Consider the following 22,846-nt stretch of genomic DNA (forward strand, 5'->3'; position numbering starts at 1 on the left):
TCTGCTCTTGCAGAAGGGGTGGGGCTGTGGGCAGAATGGGAGGGGCTGGAGACAGCCAGCCTCAGTGCTTTACAGAATATTCCACGCCTCCCCAAACAGCCCTAAGAGCTTCCCAGAACCCTGGGGCAATTGCCCTCTGTGCCCCCCGTCAGCAAACCTGACTGCAGGGTACTAATGGACACTGCCAAGTGGATGAAGGAAAAAGCACGAGACCTACGGTTATTAAAAATCCCCTGGAACTGTTAGCTAGAGTCAGGATATAAACAGTGGTTAATTTTTGCCAGGGCTGAGCCCCAGTATCTCTAGACTTGGCAGTGCATTGTCTGCCTCTGGGCTTGCTGTATCCATTATAAAAGTTTTTTAAAAATTGCTTGGGCCCCGGCACCTGATTGCTTGATTCTTGCCATCTCTTTCATTACAAATTAAGCATGGTATAAACTATGGGGCCCGGCACAAGTCAAATCAGATGATTATGTTTTGGCTTCCTAACATTCTCCCACAATTTCAACTCAGGAAGTTTTATTCTTTGCTTTCTGCATGGAACATTGCTGTGCATTGTGTGCCTGATCTAAAGCCCACTGAAGTTAACAGGAGTGTTGACTTCTGTTGGCTTTGTCTACTTTTATTCCATGGATGAAGTGATACCTGTATATTTTCCTAAGCATTTTGGAAGAAAGTTGCTATGTAAATTTCAGCTATAATAACTATTTCATATGCTTGGTAATATGTCTTATAGTTTTGGTATCCAGCATGATGGAAAAGAGAATGACTGTGAGCCTGTCGGAAGACATCCATACATTATGTCCCGTCAGCTGCAGTATGATCCTTCTCCACTAACTTGGTCACCCTGCAGCAAGGAATACATCACACGTTTCCTCGAGTGAGTGATTAGAATATTATGTCTACCTCGAATAACGGAATGCTGTGTAAGGTAACAAAGAGTTCAGGAAGAATTCTTAATTATTTTTATCCTTTTGAGGTATGTTGATGGATCCCATGTCATGCCACACCCTAATCTAACCAAATAGTGGTCAATTGATAGTGGAAGAATTGTTACATTGTGCAATGTATGGATTGGATGTAGATTTCAACAACCTGAGTTAAAAATGTGTGTAACTGGAAGATATCATACAGTTATTGGGAGAAAAGATCGTCTTACAGATAAGATATATGGTGATGAGATCTTGGAGAAATCACTTATGCTCACATTTTCAAAAGTGACCTCTTATTAGAGGAGCCTCACATTTTGAGTACCCAACTATTGACAACTCTGATGTGACTTTTGAATGTGGCTGCAGCTCTCCCTGAAGTCATCCAATGATTGAAGCGATTTCCAATTTGACAGACTACATTCTGCCTCCATAACATTCCTCTGCAAGGTGAACTGGGGAGAGCTATGGCAGAGCCCTTCACCATAATTCAGAGAAGGAAAGAGCTGCGGAGAAGGTCACACAAGAGCAACAATATCCCACCAACGAGAACCACACCAGTTCTGCTGCCTTTGCAGACTTCAGTGTCCCTTCTATATGCTATGGGTGGGTGAAGATACCAAGTATTAATACCCAGGTTGCTCCTCAATGGCAGGTCCTCCCAGGTTTTTTTAAGTTCTTTGCTTTTATCTGAGGTTCCTAAAACATTACTGAAAATAAGAATTATTTGCAAAATTCCCCAGGTCCATCTTGAAATCTAGAAGTCTTGTTTCTGAAAAAACATATGGGAAAATGCCATTCATGATTAGAAATGTAAAGTTGAATTATTTTTTAAAATTTATAATTACAATTACAAGCACATGATTGTTTGGTTTCATTTAATTTCCAATTTGATCTTTAGTCGAGGATGGGGATTCTGTCTAGATGATATCCCAAAAAAGAAAGATTTAAAGTCAACACTCATTGCCCCAGGAGTAATCTATGATGTACATCACCAATGCCAGCTGCAGTACGGCCCCACAGCTACTTTCTGTGAAGAGATGGATGTGAGTTCTTTTTGTTTTCATCTATTCTACTAACAAGAATTCAAGTTTTTACTTCTTAGTGTGACCTAACTAAATTGTAGTTTGGGGACATTCTATTCTGCCTACCTAAAGTTCTTCTCCAGTTTCAAATGAATATGGCTGTCCCATTTTGTTTTGTAGTTTTCTTGGAATATTATTGAATGGTTACTATGTTCTGTGCAGATGTGACTGCATTTCAATGGTAAAGTGGTGTAATTGGTAAATATACATTATAACTCTTGGGTAAGCGTATAAACAGAATCTTTATGACTTAGAAATCTATGTCCCATTTTCAAAAGCAGCTTAAGCATTTTGGCATATCTGTCCCATTGGCTAGCAATCATTTGGTCAAATTCATTAATTGGCTACACTTGCTCAACTTCTGTGAGAATCATTTGAACAAATCTCAGAGCAGTATTTGGCTTTGTATTCCTTACTTTTGCCCATTTTTGTTATGGACTAAATTGTTTAGGAAAGAGGTGCAATAGGTATGCTTATAAAAACTTTCATTTGCATACGCATCAGGAAGTCACTTGTGTGGACAATTGAAGGCAATAGGTGATTTACCAAGTAAGGCATCCAGTATCACTCCTTAACCTAAAAACAGTGGTTTGCAAAAATCATCTTGATTACTTTTTTTATTATGATCACTACATTTATCCTCATCTACTCACTATTATTTAATATTGGCAGTATTATACATTGCTGATTAATCTTCTCAGTCATAATGAGCAGTATGGGTTACAGTGCTGAATTGCAGCAATTGAAGCTGAATCATGTATTGAAATAATGTGTTCATTACATGTTTCACAGCTGTTCTTTACTGCTATAATTTCTTTTTGTACAGATCGGAAATTAAAGTATTTTACATTGTCAGTTGTGTCTCTGCTTAAAGTGAACAAACAGGCCTTTGCATTTGGTATCTCTTGACTAGTTGATTTATAAATAAATATATGTCAGTAAATTAATTTGTAATGTTTTTACTGCAAGGCCTCTATTTTTCAGGTAACAAAAGAGCAAAGAATTGCATATTCTGCTCAATCCTACAGTGAAATCAGCAAAAAGTGGGTATTTTACATTGATTATCTTGAAATGGTTTTGTGTCCTGGGGATGCAAGCCTATATGAAAGGATAATTTACCATCATGTTGTCACAGATTGAAGAGTCAAGGGCATGTAAAATTAACTCTAGTTGACTTGCAAGGCACGTGTGACTGCATGCCACAATGATCCATGCTGTGATGTGCAACCACTTTGTGGCAATGAAAGGCTTGTGGCAATGAAAGGCTCTGGCAGAGGCGAAGCTGTTGGGAAAGGTTTCAGCAATTCTCTGCTGCTGGATCCTTTCCCCGCTGCTGGAAACTTTCCCTGTGGCAGGGAGGCAGTAGAATACTACCGTGCTAAAAATAACAATGTAGTCAGGAAGCAGAGCTTAGGCTGAAAGAGAGTCCTCTTGGGTAGGTACTCAGGTGCATATCCACACCCCTCAGGCATGTCTTTACTCACGTAGGTGAGAAGGTGGGGCCTCAGCAGAAAGGGGCAGTTAGGGAGATGTGGCCGTGGTTTGGGCATCTATGCCCCCCACTTTCAGGGAGCTTTTGCCACTCCTGCTTTAATGCCAGCTTTCTGACCAACTTGCACTCAGTGTGTAGCTTACCCTACTGTTTACAGGTCTAGCGAATTCCCATGTGTCTGCTTACACTTAGCTGCATTTGCCTGAATTTGGCTAAGGATTTTCTTTCTATATTGACATGAACACTTTGAGCAGGGTTTATAACCAGCACCAAGTGAAGCGGGTAGACAGTATCCCCACTATACTGAGGAAGAAAATGAAACATTAATGGGCTGCCTTTTTTTCCAACAAGCAGAGCACCCCACCACTCCCTTTGAAACAATGAGAGCGACAGGCAATCTGCACCTCGGAAAAACTGGTAGTTAATGTCTTGTCACTGAATCTTTATCTCCAAAATGCCCATCGATTGTAATGAGATTGGAATTTGGTGCTTAACCTAGAATCATAGAATCATAGAATCATAGGACTGGAAGGGACCTCGAGAGGTCATCGAGTCCAGCCCCCCGCCCTCAAGGCAGGACCAAGCTCCACCTACACCATCCCTGACAGATGTCTATCTAACCTGTTCTTAAATATCTCCAGAGAGGGAGATTCCACCACCTCCCTTGGCAATTTATTCCAATATTTGACCACCCTGACAGTTAGGAATTTTTTCCTAATGTCCAATCGAAACCTCCCCTGCTGCACTTTAAGCCCATTACTCCTTGTCCTGTCCTCAGAAACCAAGAGGAACAAATTTTCTCCTTCCTCCTTGTGGCACCCTTTTAGATATTTGAAAACCGCTATCATGTCCCCCCTTAATCTTCTTTTTTCCAAACTAAACAAGCCCAGTTCATGAAGCCTGGCTTCATAGGTCATGTTCTCTAAACCTTTAATCATTCTTGTCGCTCTTCTCTGTACCCTTTCCAATTTCTCCACATCTTTCTTGAAATGTGGCGCCCAGAACTGGACACAGTACTCCAGCTGAGGCCTAACTAGTGCAGAGTAGAGCGGCAGAATGACTTCACGAGTTTTGCTTACAACACACCTGTTGATACAACCTAGAATCATATTTGCTTTTTTTGCAACAGCATCACACTGTTGACTCATATTCAACTTGTGGTCCACTATGACCCCTAGATCCCTTTCCGCCATGCTCCTTCCTAGACAGTCGCTTCCCATCTTGTATGTATGGAACTGATTGTTCCTTCCTAAGTGGAGCACTTTGCATTTCTCTTTATTAAACCTCATCCTGTTTACCTCTGACCATTTCTCTAACTTGCTAAGGTCATTTTGAATTATGTCCCTATCCTCCAAAGAAGTCGCAACCCCACCCAGTTTGGTATCATCTGCAAACTTAATAAGCGTACTCTCTATCCCAATATCTACATCATTGATGAAGATATTGAATAGTACGGGTCCCAAAACAGACCCTTGAGGAACTCCACTTGTTATCCCTTTCCAGCAGGATTTAGAACCGTTAACAACCACTCTCTGACTACGGTTATCCAGCCAATTATGCACCCACCTTATCGTGGCCCTATCTAAGTTATATTTGCCTAGTTTATCAATAAGAATATCATGTGAGACCGTATCAAATGCCTTACTAAAGTCTAGGTATATGACATCCACCGCTTCTCCCTTATCCACAAGGCTCGTTATCTTATCAAAGAAAACTATCAGATTAGTTTGGCATGACTTGTTCTTCACAAACCCATGCTGGCTATTCCCTATCACTTTATTACTTTCCAAGTGTTTGCATATAATTTCCTTAATTACCTGCTCCATTATCTTCCCTGGGACAGACGTTAAACTGACCGGTCTATAATTTCCTGGGTTGTTCTTATTCCCCTTTTTATAGATGGGCACAATATTTGCCCTTTTCCAGTCTTCTGGAATCTCCCCTGTCTGCCATGATTTTTCAAAGATCATAGCTAAAGGCTCAGATACCTCCTCTATCAGCTCCTTGAGTATCCTGGGATGCATTTCATCAGGACCTGGTGACTTGCTGACATCTAACTTTCCTAAGTGATTTTTAACTTGTTCTTTGTGTATCCTATCTTCTAAACTTACCCTCTCTCTGCTTGTATTCACTACGTTAGGCACACCTCCAGACTTCTCCGTGAAGACCGAAACAAAGAAGTCATTGAGCATCTCCGCCATTTCCAAGTTTCCTGTTACTGCTTCTCCCTCCTCACTAAGCAGTGGGCCTACCCTGTCCTTGGTCTTCCTCTTGCTTTTAATGTATTTATAAAAGGTCTTCTTCTTTCCCTTTATGCCTGTAGCTAGTTTGATCTCATTTTGTGCCTTTGCCTTTCTAATCTTGCCCCTGCATTCCCGTGTTGCTTGCTTATATTCATCCTTTGTTAGTTGTCCTAGTTTCCATTTTTTATATGACTCCTTTTTTATTTTGAGATCGTGCAAGATCTCCTTGTTAAGCCAAGCTGGTCTTTTGCCATATTTTCTATCTTTCCTACACAGCAGAATTGTTTGCTTTTGGGCCCTTAACAACGTCCCTTTGAAATACTTCCAACTCTCCTCAGTTGTTTTTCCCTTCAGTCTTGCTTCCCATGGGACCTTACCTACAAGTTCTCTGAGCTTATCAAAATCTGCCTTCCTGAAATCCATTACCTCAATTGTGCTGGTCTCCCTTCTACCTTTCCTTAAGATCATGAACTCTATTATTTCGTGATCACTGTCCCCTATACTGTCTTCCACTTTCAAGTTCTCAACTAGTTCCTCCCTATTTGTTAAAACCAAATCCAGAACAGCTTCTCCTCTGGTAGCTTTTTCAACCTTCTGAAACAGAAAGTTGTCTCCAATGCAGTCCAGAAACTTATTGGATAGCCTGTGCCTCGCTGTGTTAGTTTCCCAACATATGTCTGGATAGTTAAAGTCCCCCATCACCACCAAATCTTGGGCTTTGGATAGTTTTGTTAATTGTTTAAAAAAGGCCTCATCCACCTCTTCCACCTGGCTAGGTGGCCTGTAGTAGACTCCTAGCATGATATCACCCTCGTTTTTTACCCCTTTTAGCTTAACCCAGAGACTCTCTACACAGCTATCTCCTATGTTCATCTCCAACCTCTGAAATTAGAAGTCATTTAGGTTGCTAGCGGATACATAATCCACTATATATTTGGGAACGTTTATCTGTTTGTCTGTGCTGTATCTTCTATGGTATGTGTGGTATGCCTAGCATTGTTAATGACGGGGAAAATTCATATGCATGATGACTTATTTGGAAAGCTTCTATGAAAGCTAATGAGTTTCCTTCCTAAATCCCTAAGGGTATGTCTACACTACCCCGCTAGTTCGAACTAGCGGGGTAATGTATGCATACCGAACTTGCTAATGGAGCCCGGGATTTGAATTTCCCGGGCTTCATTAGCATAAAGCTGGCTCCGCCATTTTTAAAAGCCGGCTAGTGCGAACCCTGTGCCGCGTGTAGCCGCGCGGCACGGGGTTCGCACTAGCCGGCTTTTAAAAATGGCGGAGCCAGCTTTATGCTAATGAAGCCCGGGAAATTCAAATCCCGGGCTTCATTAGCAAGTTTGGTATGCATACATTACCCCGCTAGTTCGAACTAGCGGGGTAGTGTAGACATACCCTAACTTTTGGAAGAAAATATTTGTCTATAAAATCTATGGATTTTTTCCCAATGTGAAAATGAAACTGCCAGCAGCAGGATGTACTCATTTTAAAGCCCATTTCTAATAATCCAGCAAGCTATTCTAGTGGATGAAAGATAAAAAGTACACTTTTGATTGTATTTCTTCTTGAGTATATAGTAGCAGAGTACCTTTCACACAGAGAACAAAACATATTCCATGAAAAACAAAAATTCCATGCACCCTGGTAGACCAGACATCCAGAACAGATTTTAATTCTGTGACTACATCCCAAAAAATGTAGTGTCCCCAAATGCTCCCTAAAATGGGGTTCCCAGATTTCCCCCCCCCCCCCGAGGCCCACGTGTGCAGCTGCAATTGGTGCTGCATTCCACAGTTAATACTTCTTAAGAAAAAATATTAATTTTAATGATTACATACTGTGACAAAGTCAAACCTGAGGGCTGCAATAGAGTGGGAAAAGGCAGCTCTAGCTGGGTAAAAAGACAACTCTGCTGTTAATTAGAAGTGGATTACTGCAGGGCAAGCTGGAAGCCCTATCCCAGGTAAGACAACCCCTTGTCAGCTCTATCTTAGAACAATTAGGATCAGCTGATTCCACTTCAGACCTGCCTGAGACCTTTAAAAGCCTCTCCTGTTAGCTGGAAAGGATAGGAGTGACAGGTAGACAGAAACACCAACAGCTACTGAAGGAGGAGACAACCAGTAAGTGAGAAACTGGGCTTCCCTACCCCAGGAAAAGATTACCAGCCCAAGCCCTGCTAAGAGGAAGGCTGACTGCCCAGATGACACTGCAGATGGGAGAAGAGGTGTTTTACCAAAACACTTCCTACCAAGGGGAGAAGTTCAGAGTATGTCAAGGGAAAGAGGGGTCCTTACTACAAAACATATAGGCTACATCTAGACTGGCAAAGTTTTCCGTTAAAAGCATTTGCGGAAAAGAGCATCTAGATTGGCACAGACGCTTTTCCGCAAAAGCACTTTTTGCGGAAAAGCGTCCATGCCAATTTAGACACGCTTTTCCGCAAAAAAGCCCTGATCGCCATTTTCGTAATCGGGGTGGTTTTGTACAAAACAAATCTGAGCCATCTACACTGGCCCTTTTGCGCAAAAGCTTTGCGCAAAAGGACTTTTGCCCGAATGGGAGCAGCATAGTATTTCCACAAGAAGCACTGATTTCAGACAGTAGGAAGTCAGTGTTCTTGCGGAAATTCAAGCAGCAAGTGTGGACAGCTGGCAAGTTTTTCCACAAAAGCACAATGGAAAAGGAAAAGTGGAGAGCACAATGTGGTGTTCAAACATGGAGAGCATACGGTATAAATGTATAAAGGTGAGCAATAAGTGATATAATGTTAACAAAATTTTTACCAACAGGCTACGTCTACATTGGCATGATTTTGCACACGAACACTTTCGCGGAAGAGTTCTTGTGCAAAAACTCTTCCAGAAGAGAGCATCTACACTGGCATGTGCTTTTGCGCAAGAGTATCCGTGCCAGTGTAGACGCTCTCTTGCGCAAGAAAGCTCTAGTGGCCATTTTAACCATAGGGGTTTCTTGCGCAAGAAATTCATGTTGCCTGTCTACACTGGCCTCTTTCACAAGAACAATTGCGCAAGAGAGCTTATTCCTGAGAGGGAGCATCATAGTTCTTGTGCCAGAAGCACTGATTTCATACATTAGAACATCAGTGTTCTTGCACAAGAACTCGCAGCCAGTGTAGACAGGCAGCAAGTTTTGGTGCAAAAGCGGCTGCTTTTGCTCAAGATCACACCAATGTAGGCACAGCCTTCCAATGCCAAAATAGTAACTGAGCTTTTCTGAAAATCTGTGACCAACAGTGTGTGCTGAACTGTTTTGATAATTTGGCCTCACTTCTATAAAAGGTTGAACCAAAACCCTAGATATGAAATTTACTTGTAATATGTATGCTGGGAGGGCTTAAATTCCTGAACTACATCCAGATTTTGCCCCTTAAAGCTCATTTTTAATTTTAATAACACATGTGTTTGTGTACAGTTGCTATTTATATATAATGACCATTTATTTATACAGACACACGCGCGCACACACAATTGCTCAGTAGGAAAAAAACCCATATACTATAATAAAACTAAAAAGGGATGAAAATTAAGGTGCATCGGACTAAATATGAATTACAGATATTAGACAACAATAAGAAATGTCTAATGACAGCTCAGTCCAGAAAGGAGAAATACCAGCCAAACCTGAGGTCCTAACTTACTTTTCAACAGTCTTTTTGCAAGTGAGTGCCCACTGAAATGTCTGGGTGCTTGCTAGGATTGCCAGCTTTCTAATCACACAAAACTGAACACTCCAGTCATGCCTTTTCCCCGAGGCCCTGCTCCTGCACCAGCCCTTCCCTTAAGCCCTGAGCACACTCATTACATTCCCCCTGCCTCAGTGGCTCACTCTCTCCTACCCTCATTCACTTTCATTGGGATGGGAGAGGAGGCTGAGGTGCAGGAGGGGGTGAGGGCTTCAACAGGGGTGTAGGCTGTGGGCTTGGGGAGGCAGGGTTGGGGCATGGGCTTACCTCTGACACAGCTCCCGACCAATGGCTCCTTGAGGCTAAGATAGATTCCCTGCCTATCCTGGTGCCATGCTGCACTTGGAAGTAGCCAGTCGGTCCATCATCTAGACTATGGGGGTGGGAGGAGGCTCCATGTGCTGCCTCTGCCCCCAGCTACTGTTCCCCCTCCCCAAGCTCCCATTAGTTGAGGACTGGTCCACGGGACAGAGGCAGAGTGCGGAGTTCTGTGGTCCTCCCAGCTATTAGCCAGACCTGTTAGCTGCTTGTGAGGTGCAGTGTTGTGCCAGGACAGGTGGGGACTAGTCTTACTTGGCTCTGCAGCACAGTTGACCAGATTTTTAATGGTCTAGTCAGCAGTGGGTCTCATCATACATTTTCTCCTCTTGAGGCTGCTTGTGCATCTGCAATATGCTCAATATGCTCAAACTTTTTTCAAATGAACATTCAGTTGTTAGGGGGCACGCCGGTTGAGAGAGCAGGAAGAACTTTCAAACTCTCAAGAGAACTCTAATTCAGTCAGCTGGACACAATAGCTACGTCTACATTGGCAAAATTTTGCACAACTATTTTTAACGCAAGAGTTTTTGCGTTAAAATATTTGCACAAGAGAGCGTCTACACTGGCATGTGCTTTTGTGCAAGAGAGGTGCTTTTGCGCAAAAGCATCCATGGCAGTGTAGACGCTCTCTTGCGCAAGAAAGCTCCGATGGCCATTTTAGCCATCGGGCTTTCTTGCGCAAGAAATTCATGTTGCCTGTCTACACTGGCCTCTTGCGCAAGAACACTTGCACGAGAGGGCTTATTCTTGAGTGGGAGCGTCATAGTTCTTGCGCAAGAAGCACTGATTTCTTACATTAGAACGTCAGTGTTCTTGCGCAAGAACTCGCGGCCAGTGTAGACAGGTGGCAAGTTTTTGCGCAAAAGCGCCTTGCCAGTGTAGACACAGCCAGTATGGTCACAATTTTGTATTTGTACACAGATCCATGACAGGACAATAATGATGAGTAAAAGTTCTGTGGCTAAAATTTTAAACAGAGACTAGAGATTTGGTGTATCTGATCTTGCAATAACTTTCAAGGAGCCTAGTTTTCAAAAAGTTCTAAGTAACCTGACTGCTTGAAGTCAAGCCCTTTAAAGGTATCACAAATTAAAATACCCACAAATCCTTGATGACTTTTGAAAATTGCAGCCTGGGAGTTTCAACTCTTCTGGAGACAACTCCAATTCGCTCTCCTTCTTACAGAATATTTGCCAGACGCTCTGGTGCTCAGTGAAAGGTTCCTGCCGCTCAAAACTGGAGGCTGCTGCAGATGGAACTAGATGTGGAGAAAACAAGGTGATTTACAGGCTTCTTTTATATTAACATGAAGATAAGAAAACATGATGGCTTCGTCTAGACTGGCAAGTTTTTCCGCAAAAGCAGGTGCTTTTGTGGAAAAACTTGCCAGCTGTCTACACTGGCCACTTGAATTTCCGCAAGAACACTGACTTCCTACTGTCTGAAATCAATGCTTCTTGCAGAAATGCTATGCTGCTCCCGTTCAGGCAAAAGTCCTTTTGCGCAAAGCTTTTGCGCAAAAGGGCCAGTGTAGACAGCTCAGATTTGTTTTGCGCAAAAAAGCCCCAATCGCGAAAATGGCAATCGGGGCTTTTTTGCGGAAAAGTGCGTCTAGATTGGCACGGATGCTTTTCCACAAAAAGTGCTTTTGCGGAAAAGTGTCCTTGCTAATCTAGATGCTCTTTTCCACAAATGCTTTTAATGGAAAACTTTTCCATTAAAAGTATTTGCGGAAAATCATGCCAGTCTAGACGTAGCCAATGGGTTTTGTCATTGTCATAGATTAAACTAAGTGGCATACTGAGAGATGTCTCATATCTTTGTGTTGCTGAGTTTTTCCAGCATTTCATGTTTTCTATTGCTTAATGGAGTTCACTCGTAGTAACATTTTTCTCTGATTTTAATCTTAAACCCTGACCTTTCTCCGCTTGCTTTTATTATCATTACCTTACTGTTTTTCTTCCAACTGAGGGGACTATGCTTTCTTTTTGATCAAAGTTTATTGCTAGCCAGCAGGAGCTCAACGTCCTAGTTCATAGGGGCTGTAAGATCTGACCTCAATACTTTTTAATGCGATTCATGGCCTCTGCTTGCTAAGGGAGTCAGAAACCTCTGAGGTGTTCTGAATTTGTCTTGTTGCTGGAATCCAAAGCACCACACTCCATCTCCATGACCCAGGTGTTGTCACTATTGCACTAGCTGTCTTGTACAGGAAGATGTGAAATGCATAGTTATTAAATTATTTGGAGGTTCAATTCTAAAACATGACAAGCACTTTAGTGGGAGTAAGGAGTGCTCAGGTCCTCTCAGGAATATGTCTTTAATCAGGATTTCATGAGATGAATCTAATTCCTCTCCGTCTTGTTAATTGAACAACTCTTGGTGCTGTGATTCTGTGGTAAAGAGGGCCATTCCCCTGGCTGCCCCCCTCAAATTGCCTATGAGGAGTTGTCAACATCATTATTCCCAAATAGTTCATCCACTTCACATTTGCACCCTATCTTATTCTGGAATAACTTCCACAGACCATGAAAGATGTTCAGGTTTGCCCCATCTGTTGTTGTTGCTCAGACAAGTCAATAGTTCCAATGAAGAAGGACCCATCCAACCTCCCAGTCTGGAGGAAAGCCTTTATAGAAAGGTTCAATACTGGGACTCATAGAATGAATTTGCAGTTTAAATAAGAGGACTGAAAGGAAATGAAAGAAATGGAAAGTTTCAGAGCAGAATATCAGGAAAGTTTTCCTGACCAGTGCGGGGATAATCAGCTATTTATCTGGGGATACTTTCCCAGAAGGAGCAGTAAACAGTGTGGTTGAATAATAACATTTCAGAGTTCCTGTAAATACCCTGTAGGGCAAAATCCTCCATTGGCAAGGAAAAGAAATCACCTGGTGCTGAATGGTGATTTGCCATGGCAAAATTCACTCTAGAATGCCTCTGAGCCAGAGCAGCATAACAGCGTGAATCAGTGTGGGGCTAATGATTACTGAACTACTAATGGATTGGAGCAGGTGACCACAGGAGAGAGGGTTTTCTTCAAGAGTGGGGATTTGGAAAGCAAGGAAGGAAAGGTTGGGGGAATATAGATTCATATGATATTCTCAATGGAATGCTAGGTATCTATCTAAATGGATGGGAAACACTGTTGCGGAGAGTATAGTAGATATAAACATAGCCTAGAGCTATTGAGATGGGAATGGTCTCTCTAAGGTGGACAGCACAGGAAAGCGTTTAGATCCTTAGAACCTAGAATTCAATGGCTTATTTAAATCAAAGTATAGTATACACAGGGAATGGATACCAAGACTATCAGAATAAATACTGATTCTGAACTAGCTAGACATCTTCATAGACAGAGAAGGGGATTGAAAGACACAACAGCAGTACTTTCTATTGCTGAATCATTGAAAGCAATTACAGAAGTTGTATATTTGCTATAATTTAATTAAAAAAAATTATGTTTGTGGAAGAGGACTGTTGGCTCCTCATTAAAACTCAGTGGGGTTGGTTTGGTTTGGTTTGGTTAGCTTGCTCCCAGTACTGAAAAGATGAATGGGAAATCAGAACTCGGGGAACAATGGGAAGAGGCCATTGAGGTGAGCCTGACTGACAGAGCTGGTGGGCTAATGAGGGAGTCAGGAGGCCGGGGGGGAGGGGTTTCTAGCCTCCATGTGAGCTGTAATTGCCTGGGTCAGACACAGAGTGGGGCTGAGCTAAGGAGCGAGCAGGGTCCAGGCTGAGCTAGGGAGCAGAGACATGCCAGACAGAGAGAACCATAGGAATAGCTGAGAGAGCAGATCCTGTCCTGAAAGAGGGCTGCAGTAACAAGCACCTGAGACACATCCCCAGAGAGCAGAGCTGCAGCCACAGAACCAGAGGGGCCAGGGAAGCGGCCAAGGGAGCTGGAGGCAGAGTAGCAGAGAGTGGAGCTGGAGCTGTGTCGGACGATGGTCAGGGCAGGGTGTATTCCTATACCTGTCCCTTATGACCGGCTGAAGTTCTTTTAAATTGTGCTTGGTTCTGTTACAGCAACTGAAGGAGTCAGGTTAAAACTTAAACAGTTAGGGTATGTCTACACTACCCCGCTAGTTCGAACTAGCGGGGTAATGTAGGCATACCGCACTTGCAAATGAAGCCCGGGATTTGAATTTCCCAGGCTTCATTTGCATAAGCGGGGAGCCGCCATTTTTAAAACCCCGCTGGTTCGAACCCCGTGCAGCGCGGCTACACGGGGCTCGAACTAGGTAGTTCGGACTAGGATTCCTATTCCTAACTACCGGTACACCTCGTTAAAGTTCGAACTAGGAGGGTAGTGTAGACATACCCTTACAGGTTTATTAAAGAAGCTTATAAATCATATGGTTACAATGGCTATTGCTCTCTTTCTTAACTGCTAGCAAATATAGATCTTAAAAATGGTTACAAAGAAAATAAAGATAGAAAATAGAAATAATGGTACCAAGTGACAGCTTAATCTTTAAAGAGCTCTAAGTCTATGTGTACACTTAAGACAAAGGACCACATCTAGGTACAATTTTTACCCCCTTCTGTGCCTCTCAACTCCAGCGTGTCAGGCCAGGGCCGGTCCCTCAATTCCTAGGAAAGACGAAAATACGAGGTGGGCATCCCCATGGAACCTCGGGAGGTCAAAACACCTAACCCGACCAGCAGGCAGATGGTAGATTGACACTCAAAGTGAGTGTGCTGCTGGACCCATCTTTATACCCATTGGGTCACATATTTCTCTTTCTTATCTGTGATGCCAAATGGTGCTGGTCTGTCTTTTGTGAGACCAGTTCTTACAAGGGAGTTGTGAACTTAATTTATACTTGTAAGAGAGATAACTAAATTGGAAGTACTGGGCATTCTTTTTGCAGTGGGAAATTCCTCTCCCAGGGACGGCTGTGTGTTCGTATCAACATGGATGCCAGCCAAGGCAGTTCTCGCAGCCTCGAGCTCAGCTTATTGCCTTAATCGCTCTCTCCTCATATCTATGTTTTCAGCTTCTCAGGATCAGATGAGCCAGCATAGACTATGCTGATTTTATTGCTCCTTCTCTGCCCTGTATGCTTCAGGAACCTCAGAGAGGCAAATAAGATGGATGTGAGGGGGGGAGGGAGGGTGTGTCTGTCTACAAGCTGGTGCTAGAGCAGTCTGGAGCCAGGTGCAGTGAGAATTTGGGGAGAGTGAGGGATGGGGGGGGGGGACTGATGCTGGGGGAAAGGGCCCTGCTACTTATTTAGAGCCAGAAGGCATGTGGCCACTGCCAGAGTAGTGTCCATTCCACAGCATCCCTGCAGCACACCCAGGCCCAGGGAGGGAGGCCTTGGGACATGTGAGGAACAGACTGTGAACTGACCTTACATTCCAGAGATGCTGTTTGCAATGTCCCATGCAACAGAGTGGGGTCATGTATTTTCCTCAAACCTTTCCCATTTTCCTTATTCCTTTGAAATTGATTGCTGTTAACTCCTTGTACTTGCTTTGAACTGTATGTAATGTTCAGTAGGTCAGGGAGGCTACATCTAGACTGCAAGCCTCTTTCGAAAGAGGCTTTTTCCAAAGTATCTTTCAAAAAAGCCTCTTTCGAAAGAGAGCATCTAGACAAGAAGATTTTTCGAAAAAGCAACTCCCTTTTTCGAAAGAGAGTCTAGACGCTCTCTTTCGGAAAAGCCCTGTTTTCATACAATAGCGCTTTTTTTTAAAAAATGACTTTTGAAAAAAGACATTATTCCTCATAGAATGAGGTTTACCACCATCGACAAAACGGCCATTTTCTTTCAATTTACTGTTGACAGAACGTGATGGTAGTCTAGATGCAGGTACAGTTTTTTTCGAAAAAACCCTGTAGTCTAGACACACCTGGAGAGAGCACCCAGAGCAGGGACACCCTAAAGGTATGTCTAGTTTTGTTGGAAAAATGGCAAAACTTGAGGAAAGTCCACACTGCAGTTGTGTTCTTCTGCAAGAAAACCGAAAGAACAGTGTTTTTTTCCCGCATTGGTAATCCTCATTCTACAATGAAGAAGCCTTTTTGTGAAAGAGCTCTTTCACAAAAAGGCGTGTGGATGTGGAAGAGGGAGTTTTTTCAGAAGAAGAGGAAAGAGGAAACAGCACAGGTGGCCTGGTGACCATTTTGTCCATAGCAATCACAGCTTAAATGCAAGAGAGCATCCATTCAGTCTGGAAGCTCTTTTTGAAAAAGCAGATCGCTTTTTCGATGGGCTTTTGCAGTGTGGATGCTCTCTTTCGGAAGAAGTTTTTTTGGAAGATCTCTTCTGAAAAAAGCTTCTTCAGAAAGAATCCTGAAGTCTAGATGTAGCCTGAGTGCCCACAAGAAGGCTGGAAGTTGAGAGTTGAGGCCCCCACACCAGGAACCCTGGGCCCAGTCTTACTGGGGTTACAAGGACTCTGCCACATGGTAGAGTGGAAGGGGAGCCCTTGCATTGTTGACCTCTGGGTACAAGAAGTGGTAGCGGGGACTCCGAACCTTTCGTTAGCCCATTTCACCTAGGTAGTATAGAAGCCAGGAAAGTTCCCCACAAGAGAAGGACCATTCCCCTGATACATTTGCTTCATTTTAAGTCAGTTCTGTCTCACAGCTTCTCTCCTCCATCACCACTAATTGTCCTCCCACCTGTGGAATTCACAAATGCTCTAGAGTTGCTGCTGGAGGGTCTCATTTTTATCACATAATAAAATATATTGGTATATAAATACTACATGTACATTTCAATGCATAGCAAATATAACAATGTAAATAAAACATTGTATGAAATTTGAATTTGAACGGACTTCACTAGTGCTTTTTATGTAGCCTGTTGTAAATATAGGCAAGTATCTAGATGAGTTGAGGTACTTTCTGGATGATGTCTGCATCCCCCCAGGGGCATACATACCCCTGGTTGAAAACCACTGTTCTAGGTCATCAAGCTGACTAATTGGTTTTCTGCACACACACAGCAGACTCAATTTTTATTTAAGCATTCCTTAGTCTGCATTTTATTTTGCACTGATGATTTTGTGATCCTCTGTATTTGCCATTTCTTTATTAATCAGTGGTGCTTCAATGCGGAGTGCATTCCAGTGGGAAAGAATCCAGAAATGATAAACGGTGGATGGGGCACATGGTCCTCCTGGTCCCATTGCACACGAACATGTGGGGCAGGAGTTCAGAGTGCAGAAAGACACTGCAATAATCCAGAGTAAGTTGAGTGCACAGTCCATCACCAACTCTTTCAATGCCTTTCCTATATAATGCAAGGTGTATGAGATATCTGAGGCATATTTGTGAGGATAGCGACGCTTCTGTTTCTCACAATATTATCAACAGCTACTGCTGCAAGTCAATCACTGAACCCACTTCATCCAATAAAAACACTTTTGTTTAGAATACACCAGCCTTCCCATTATAATCTTCATCTTGCTTCTGCAAAAGTGACGAGAAGTCCTGTGGCACCTTATAGACTTAGGGTATGTCTACACTACAGTGTTAATTCGAACCTGATTAAAGACATATTCCTGAGAGGACCTGAGCACTCCTTATTCCCACTAAAGTGCTTGTCATGTTTTAGAATTGAACCTTCCCCCCCCGAACTACTTAATTCGAACTACTTACCCGGTACGGTCTCCCTGGACGCTGGGACATCCTGCGGTGGCCCCTCCGGTGTGCCCGGGTCAGGGCTCTCTGGTCCCGGCTCGCTGTCCCCCGGGCTGGCATGGACCGCCCCACCCCCCAAGAGTCTGTCGAGGGCGGGGAAGTAGGGGCAGGTGTCAGCCCCTGCAGTGGCACCGCCCCTGGTGGCTCTGGCATACCTCTGCTGCAGCTGCTTCACTTTAATGCGCACCTGCTCCCGGGAGCGCCTGTGTCCCTTTCAGGCCATGGCAATCGCTATGCGGCCATAGACAGCCACGTTCCTCCTCCTAGTGCACAGATCATGGAGATTGGGGGCCTGCCCCCAAACCTCAATGAGGTCCATGACCTCCGCACTAGTCCAGGGGGCCGTGTGCCGTCTACGGCCCCTGGCTGGCCCCTGGGTGCTGGGGGACTGGGGAGAAGACGGCTCGCTGCCACTGGCTGCCTGGCTTATGGTGGGGCCACTGGGTCAGGGGCAGAGACCGCTGGCAGGGCTGGCTGTCTCAAGTGCCGTCTGGCCAGAGTCTATCCCTTTAAGGGCCTGGGGCTGGGGGAGAGGAGTGGAGTTTTCCTGGTTGTGCCCAGAGAGGCCACCAGGGGGAACCTGGGAAGGGCTAGCCTCCCACTAGTTCGAATTAAGGGGCTACACAGCCCTTAATTCGAACTAGTAAGTTCGAACTAGGCTTAGTCCTCGTGGAATGAGGTTTACCTAGTTCGAACTAAGCGCTCCGTTAGTTCGAATTAAGTTCAAACTAACGGAGCGCTAGTGTAGCACCTATCAAAGTTAATTCGAACTAACGTCTGTTAGTTCGAATTAACTTTGTAGTGTAGACATACCCTAACAGATTTATTGGAGCATAAGCTTTCGTGGGCAAAGACTCACTTCATCACTCACTTATGCTCCAATAAATCTGTTAGTCTATAAGGTGCCACAGGACTCCTCGTTGCTTTTGCAGATTCAGACTAACACAGCTACCCCTCTGATACTTGACATCTTGCTTCTGAGTCTTCTATCTTCCTTGGAAATTCCCCCCAGAGGGAGATGAAATTTTCACCTGTGGGTTTAGTACAAACCTCAAAAACATTGTTTTAACAAAAGTACTTTGGATAATTTGCAATATGTTCAATAACTATGCAGGGGTAAAGATTAATGACCTATTCCCAAGAGCAACTCACATATGATCCTAAATCAGCTTCATTTGAAGTCTGAGGGATTCTGGAGATGGATTTTAAGAATCTAGAGACATAGGTATCTTTTGGCCTTTTTTTAAATTGTCTCATTTCAAAAAGGGCAGAAACATTTAAGGCCCAGATCTTTAAACATAGTTAGGCACTTGACTCCAAGGAGTGATCAGCTCCTGACATGGGTGAGTCTATGATGAACTATGTATATGTTACTCTCTTAGGGCATGTCTACACTACCACCCTAGTTCGAACTAGGGTGGTTAATGTAGCCATACGAACTTGCAAATGAAGCCCGGGAAATTCAAATCCCGGGCTTCATTTGCAAGTTCATATGACTACATTAACCACCCTAGTTCGAACTAGGGTGGTAGTGTATACATACCCTTAAATATGTAATACTACATGTAACATTTTCTGAAGTGCCAGAAGTCTTGTTTATACTGCAGACCTATATTGGCATAGTTACATCACTTGGGAGTTTGAAAAATACACATCCTTCAGTGATGTAGTAATACTGAGCTACCCTGCCAGCCCCTGCTGTATATAGTACTGTGTCAGCAGAAGGGGTGCTGCCTCTAAGAAGGTGGATTAGCTATTTTGATGGGAGAGATCTCTCCCATTGGCATAGAGCATCTTCATTATCATACTACAGCAGCCCCAAAAATTCACACTTTACTTCTAGGCCTCAGTTTGGAGGAAGGTATTGCACTGGAGAACGGAAACGCTACCGCATGTGTAACATTCTGCCATGTCGACGAGACACACCAACCTTTCGTCAGATGCAATGCAGTGAATTTGACACAGTTCTCTATAAGAATGAATTCTACCAGTGGATTCCAGTTTATAACACAGGTAAGACGTAACACAGTCAAAATCATAGTACTTACAAATCGATAATGTGTGAAAGGGATGTAAATGAATACAAGACTTTGTCTTGCCTAGGAAAAATATCATTTTGTAGGCCATGTGGACTGGTGGTCTATGAATAAATAAGGGCTTTTATTTCTGTTTATTTACTTACATTTCTGAGAAAGTATCAGTGTTTATCTCAACTATTTAAAAAAGGGTGAAAACCAGTGTCAAAAATTAGCCTTACTGTTTTCTGGATAAGTATGTATCAGGATTAGTAAGGGATAGTGGGGCTGGAAGGACAGAAAAAAAGAAAAAAGCATCCATTATCCTGGGGGTAAGTGACTAGCTCTTTGTGGCAGGAAGTACCTAATATGTGGTGATTTTGAGTGTTAATAAGCTGTCATCACTGAAGTCCAGTTTGTCTGGATGGCAATATAGACTGAAGTGTATCTAAGGGGACAGTCTGTGGCTCCATTGTAAGCTAGAATAGTGATCTAGGAGTAGACATTTGCTGCTGGTTTGGTTAAATATCATCATAGAGTATACACCCAGTTTGGGGTGTCTGTCCTGTTTAATGACAGTCTGACCTGAGATTAGCCTCTAAATTGTGAGCAACATGCCAGGCAATGTGACAATCTGATGTACCCATCAGGATACGGTTGCCACAGGTCAATTGGGCTTTAGGGTCAGAACCCCAAACCACTGCAGGCTTCTTGCGCAAGAATGGCTGTTCTTGAGCAAAATCATGTGGAGCATCTACACTGCACGTGCATTCTTAGGCAAGTAAATTTACAGTAAAGCATCAGAAAAGAGGCTTCTTGCACAAGAGTTAATCCTCTCCCCATGAGGAATAAGCACTCTTGCGCAAGAGCTCTTGTGCAAGAAAGCAGTGTGGACGGGCAACAGGGGTTTCTTGCACAACCCCTATGGTTAAAATGGCCATCAGAGCTTTCTCGTGCAAGAGAGCATCCACACTGCCATGGACGCTCTTGTGCAAATGCACATCTCTTGTGCAAAAGCACATGGCAGTGTGGACGTGCTCTTGCGCAAGACCTTTTGCTCAAGAACTCTTGTGCAAAACAGTTATTGTGCAAGAAGCCTGCAGTGTAGACATAGCCCTAAAGTTTAAATTTGACATTGAGAGTTTTAAGGTTTAAAGCTTAGTTACAATGGATGATTTACAATCATATGAAAGTCTTGACACCAAGGGAGCTTAAAAGTTTATGGTCATCTACTTTCTGTACATTAAGAAGGATACCCCAGATCAGGGGCTGAGAGCTATGCTCGTGGGCTATGGCCAAAAAGCAGTCCCTGAGCATCCTCATGCCCTGGATGCAGGAGTGATCCATATTCATTTGCTGGCAGCTGAGCCACAACATGAGCATCAAATTAAAATGATGAACTCTGAATGAGAGAGGAAAAATTAGTTGATGAGATGGAGAGAAGGAAGCCAGTCAAAGTGCCCAGATGACTGAGACGGAGAAGGAAGCTGAGGAGAGATCCAAGGAAGCCCAAATGATGTGAAAGAAGCAAACCAGAGAGAGGCAGGAGCTCACACACATCCTGGACAAGCACAAAGAATAGCTGACTCAGGCTGACTGTACAGAGGAATTCCTATCCACCTTTGAGAGAGTCTGTGAAATCTGCAAGATTTCAGAGAATAATCAGATGCCTATCTCATTAGCTGGATTGACTGGAAAAGCCAGTCAGGTATTTAATGAAATGAAGGGTGACGCTATGGTGTATGAGAGCTTAAAGGAAGCTGTACTGAAAAGGTTTACAGTCATCCCTGAGTCTTATTGCTTCAAGTCTGACAATACAACTTATACGGAACATGTGCATAAGCCGCTTTGTTATGTGAAAAAAATAGGGGCTAGTGTTGAAGGCAGCTTTGATAAGCTGTTACATTTGGTGATGCAAAAGCAGTTGTTACACCTCAGTGGTTCCTGATCATGTCAAAGCAGCCATTTGTGGCAAAAAACCTTCCACAGTTTTGATGTCAGCAGAAATTGCTGATGAGTATGTTGAATCTAGGGCACAAGAGGGATGTAAACTCTGAGTCATAAAGGAGGTAGGATTTAAGAATAAACCTAACCCCAACTTTGTTAAAAAACCTCAAGGGAGTGGTAATGGGGCATCGACCCCACTCTGGTGGAGAAAGGGTTAAAAGTTGCACTGGGAGGCTGTGCAGGAGGCAACTAATCAGAATGGGGATGGGCTGCAAGGTACAATTAGTCATGGCAGAGCAGGCCCATATATAAGGAGGGCAGAGGAATCAGTTCCATCTTGGGAGCTCAAGGAGGAAGAACTGAGTCCTTGAAGGGCTTGAGGGAAGTGCCAGCACCCTGGCAGGGGAAGATCAGTTGAAGCTCCAGGCAGCAGACTCTTACTTGGGAGCTGCTGGAGCCTGCAAGAGAGGGCAGCACTATTGACTCTGGCCATTAGGCCACATACCCTTGCAAGAGAGCATCCCTATTGACACAGACCTCTGTGCCAGATTCCCCTGAGCTAAGGACATTACTTTGCCTTTATCAACATTAAAATGTATTTGCCATTTTGTTACCCCATCACTTAGTTTTGTGAGATCCTTTCGAAGCTCTTCACAATCTACTTTGGTCTTCACTATTTTGAGCAGTTTACTATCATCTGCAAATTTTGTTACCCCTTTCTCCAGATCATTTATAAATATGTTGAATAGGGTTGGTACCAGTATGGACCTTTGGGGGACACCACTTGTTACCTCTCTCTATTCCTGCCCTGTTTACTAACAATTTGACCTGAGATTATCTTCTCAGTCTGGAGCTACATACCAAGTGCCACGATAGCAGCTAAAAAAGTAAAACTTTGAAACAGTCACAAGCACTCACCTTTCTGCACTAGAAGTACTCAGGAAACTTTACATGCATTGCTTTGTGCATTAAACAAGAGTATTTGTCAGCTCTCCTGTGGCTTGTGAAACAATTCTCTGGGTAATTTCATGTATTTCTTTCATGAGTTGTGTGCATAATCAGATGAGAAGAAGAATCCTCACCTTCTGTAAATGGTGAGGCAGTTTGCTAACCACTTATCTTCCAAATCAGAGCCTGGTTTGGAACAAAACAAAATTCTAAACAAAGGAACAGTTCCAAGGATTCTTGGACCAGTTCCTCAGCTGGTGTAAATTGGTGTAGATTCACTGAAGTTTAAGGAACTATCTCAATTTAGACCAGATGAGTATCTGATCCCTTATCTTTCTTATAGAACTCTGAGACTAATCAGCTGTGCCTAGACTGGCCAGTTTTTCCGGAAAATCAGCCGCTTTTCCGGAAAAACTTGCCAGCTGTCTACACTGGCCGCTTGAATTTCCGGAAAAGCACTGTCGATCTCATGTAAGATTGTCAGTGCT

At 43.4% G+C, this 22,846-nt stretch overlaps 1 protein-coding gene across 1 annotated transcript in view; it reads left to right on the top strand.

The window, feature by feature from the left end:
• The window catches only part of ADAMTS12 (ADAM metallopeptidase with thrombospondin type 1 motif 12), a 261,756-nt gene that overhangs the window by 157,141 nt on the left and 81,769 nt on the right, over window positions 1-22,846 (top strand). The window contains exons 8-12 of the mRNA XM_006116518.5: window positions 737-880; window positions 1,831-1,975; window positions 10,971-11,063; window positions 16,848-16,993; window positions 19,292-19,461. Of these exons, the coding sequence (XP_006116580.3) occupies window positions 737-880; window positions 1,831-1,975; window positions 10,971-11,063; window positions 16,848-16,993; window positions 19,292-19,461 (698 nt within the window). The remainder of the gene's footprint in view (window positions 1-736; window positions 881-1,830; window positions 1,976-10,970; window positions 11,064-16,847; window positions 16,994-19,291; window positions 19,462-22,846) is intronic.

This window comes from Pelodiscus sinensis, chromosome 6, assembly GCF_052426305.1.
Source record: "Pelodiscus sinensis isolate ZL-2025 chromosome 6, ASM5242630v1, whole genome shotgun sequence".
In the NCBI taxonomy this organism is placed as follows: domain Eukaryota; kingdom Metazoa; phylum Chordata; order Testudines; family Trionychidae; genus Pelodiscus; species Pelodiscus sinensis.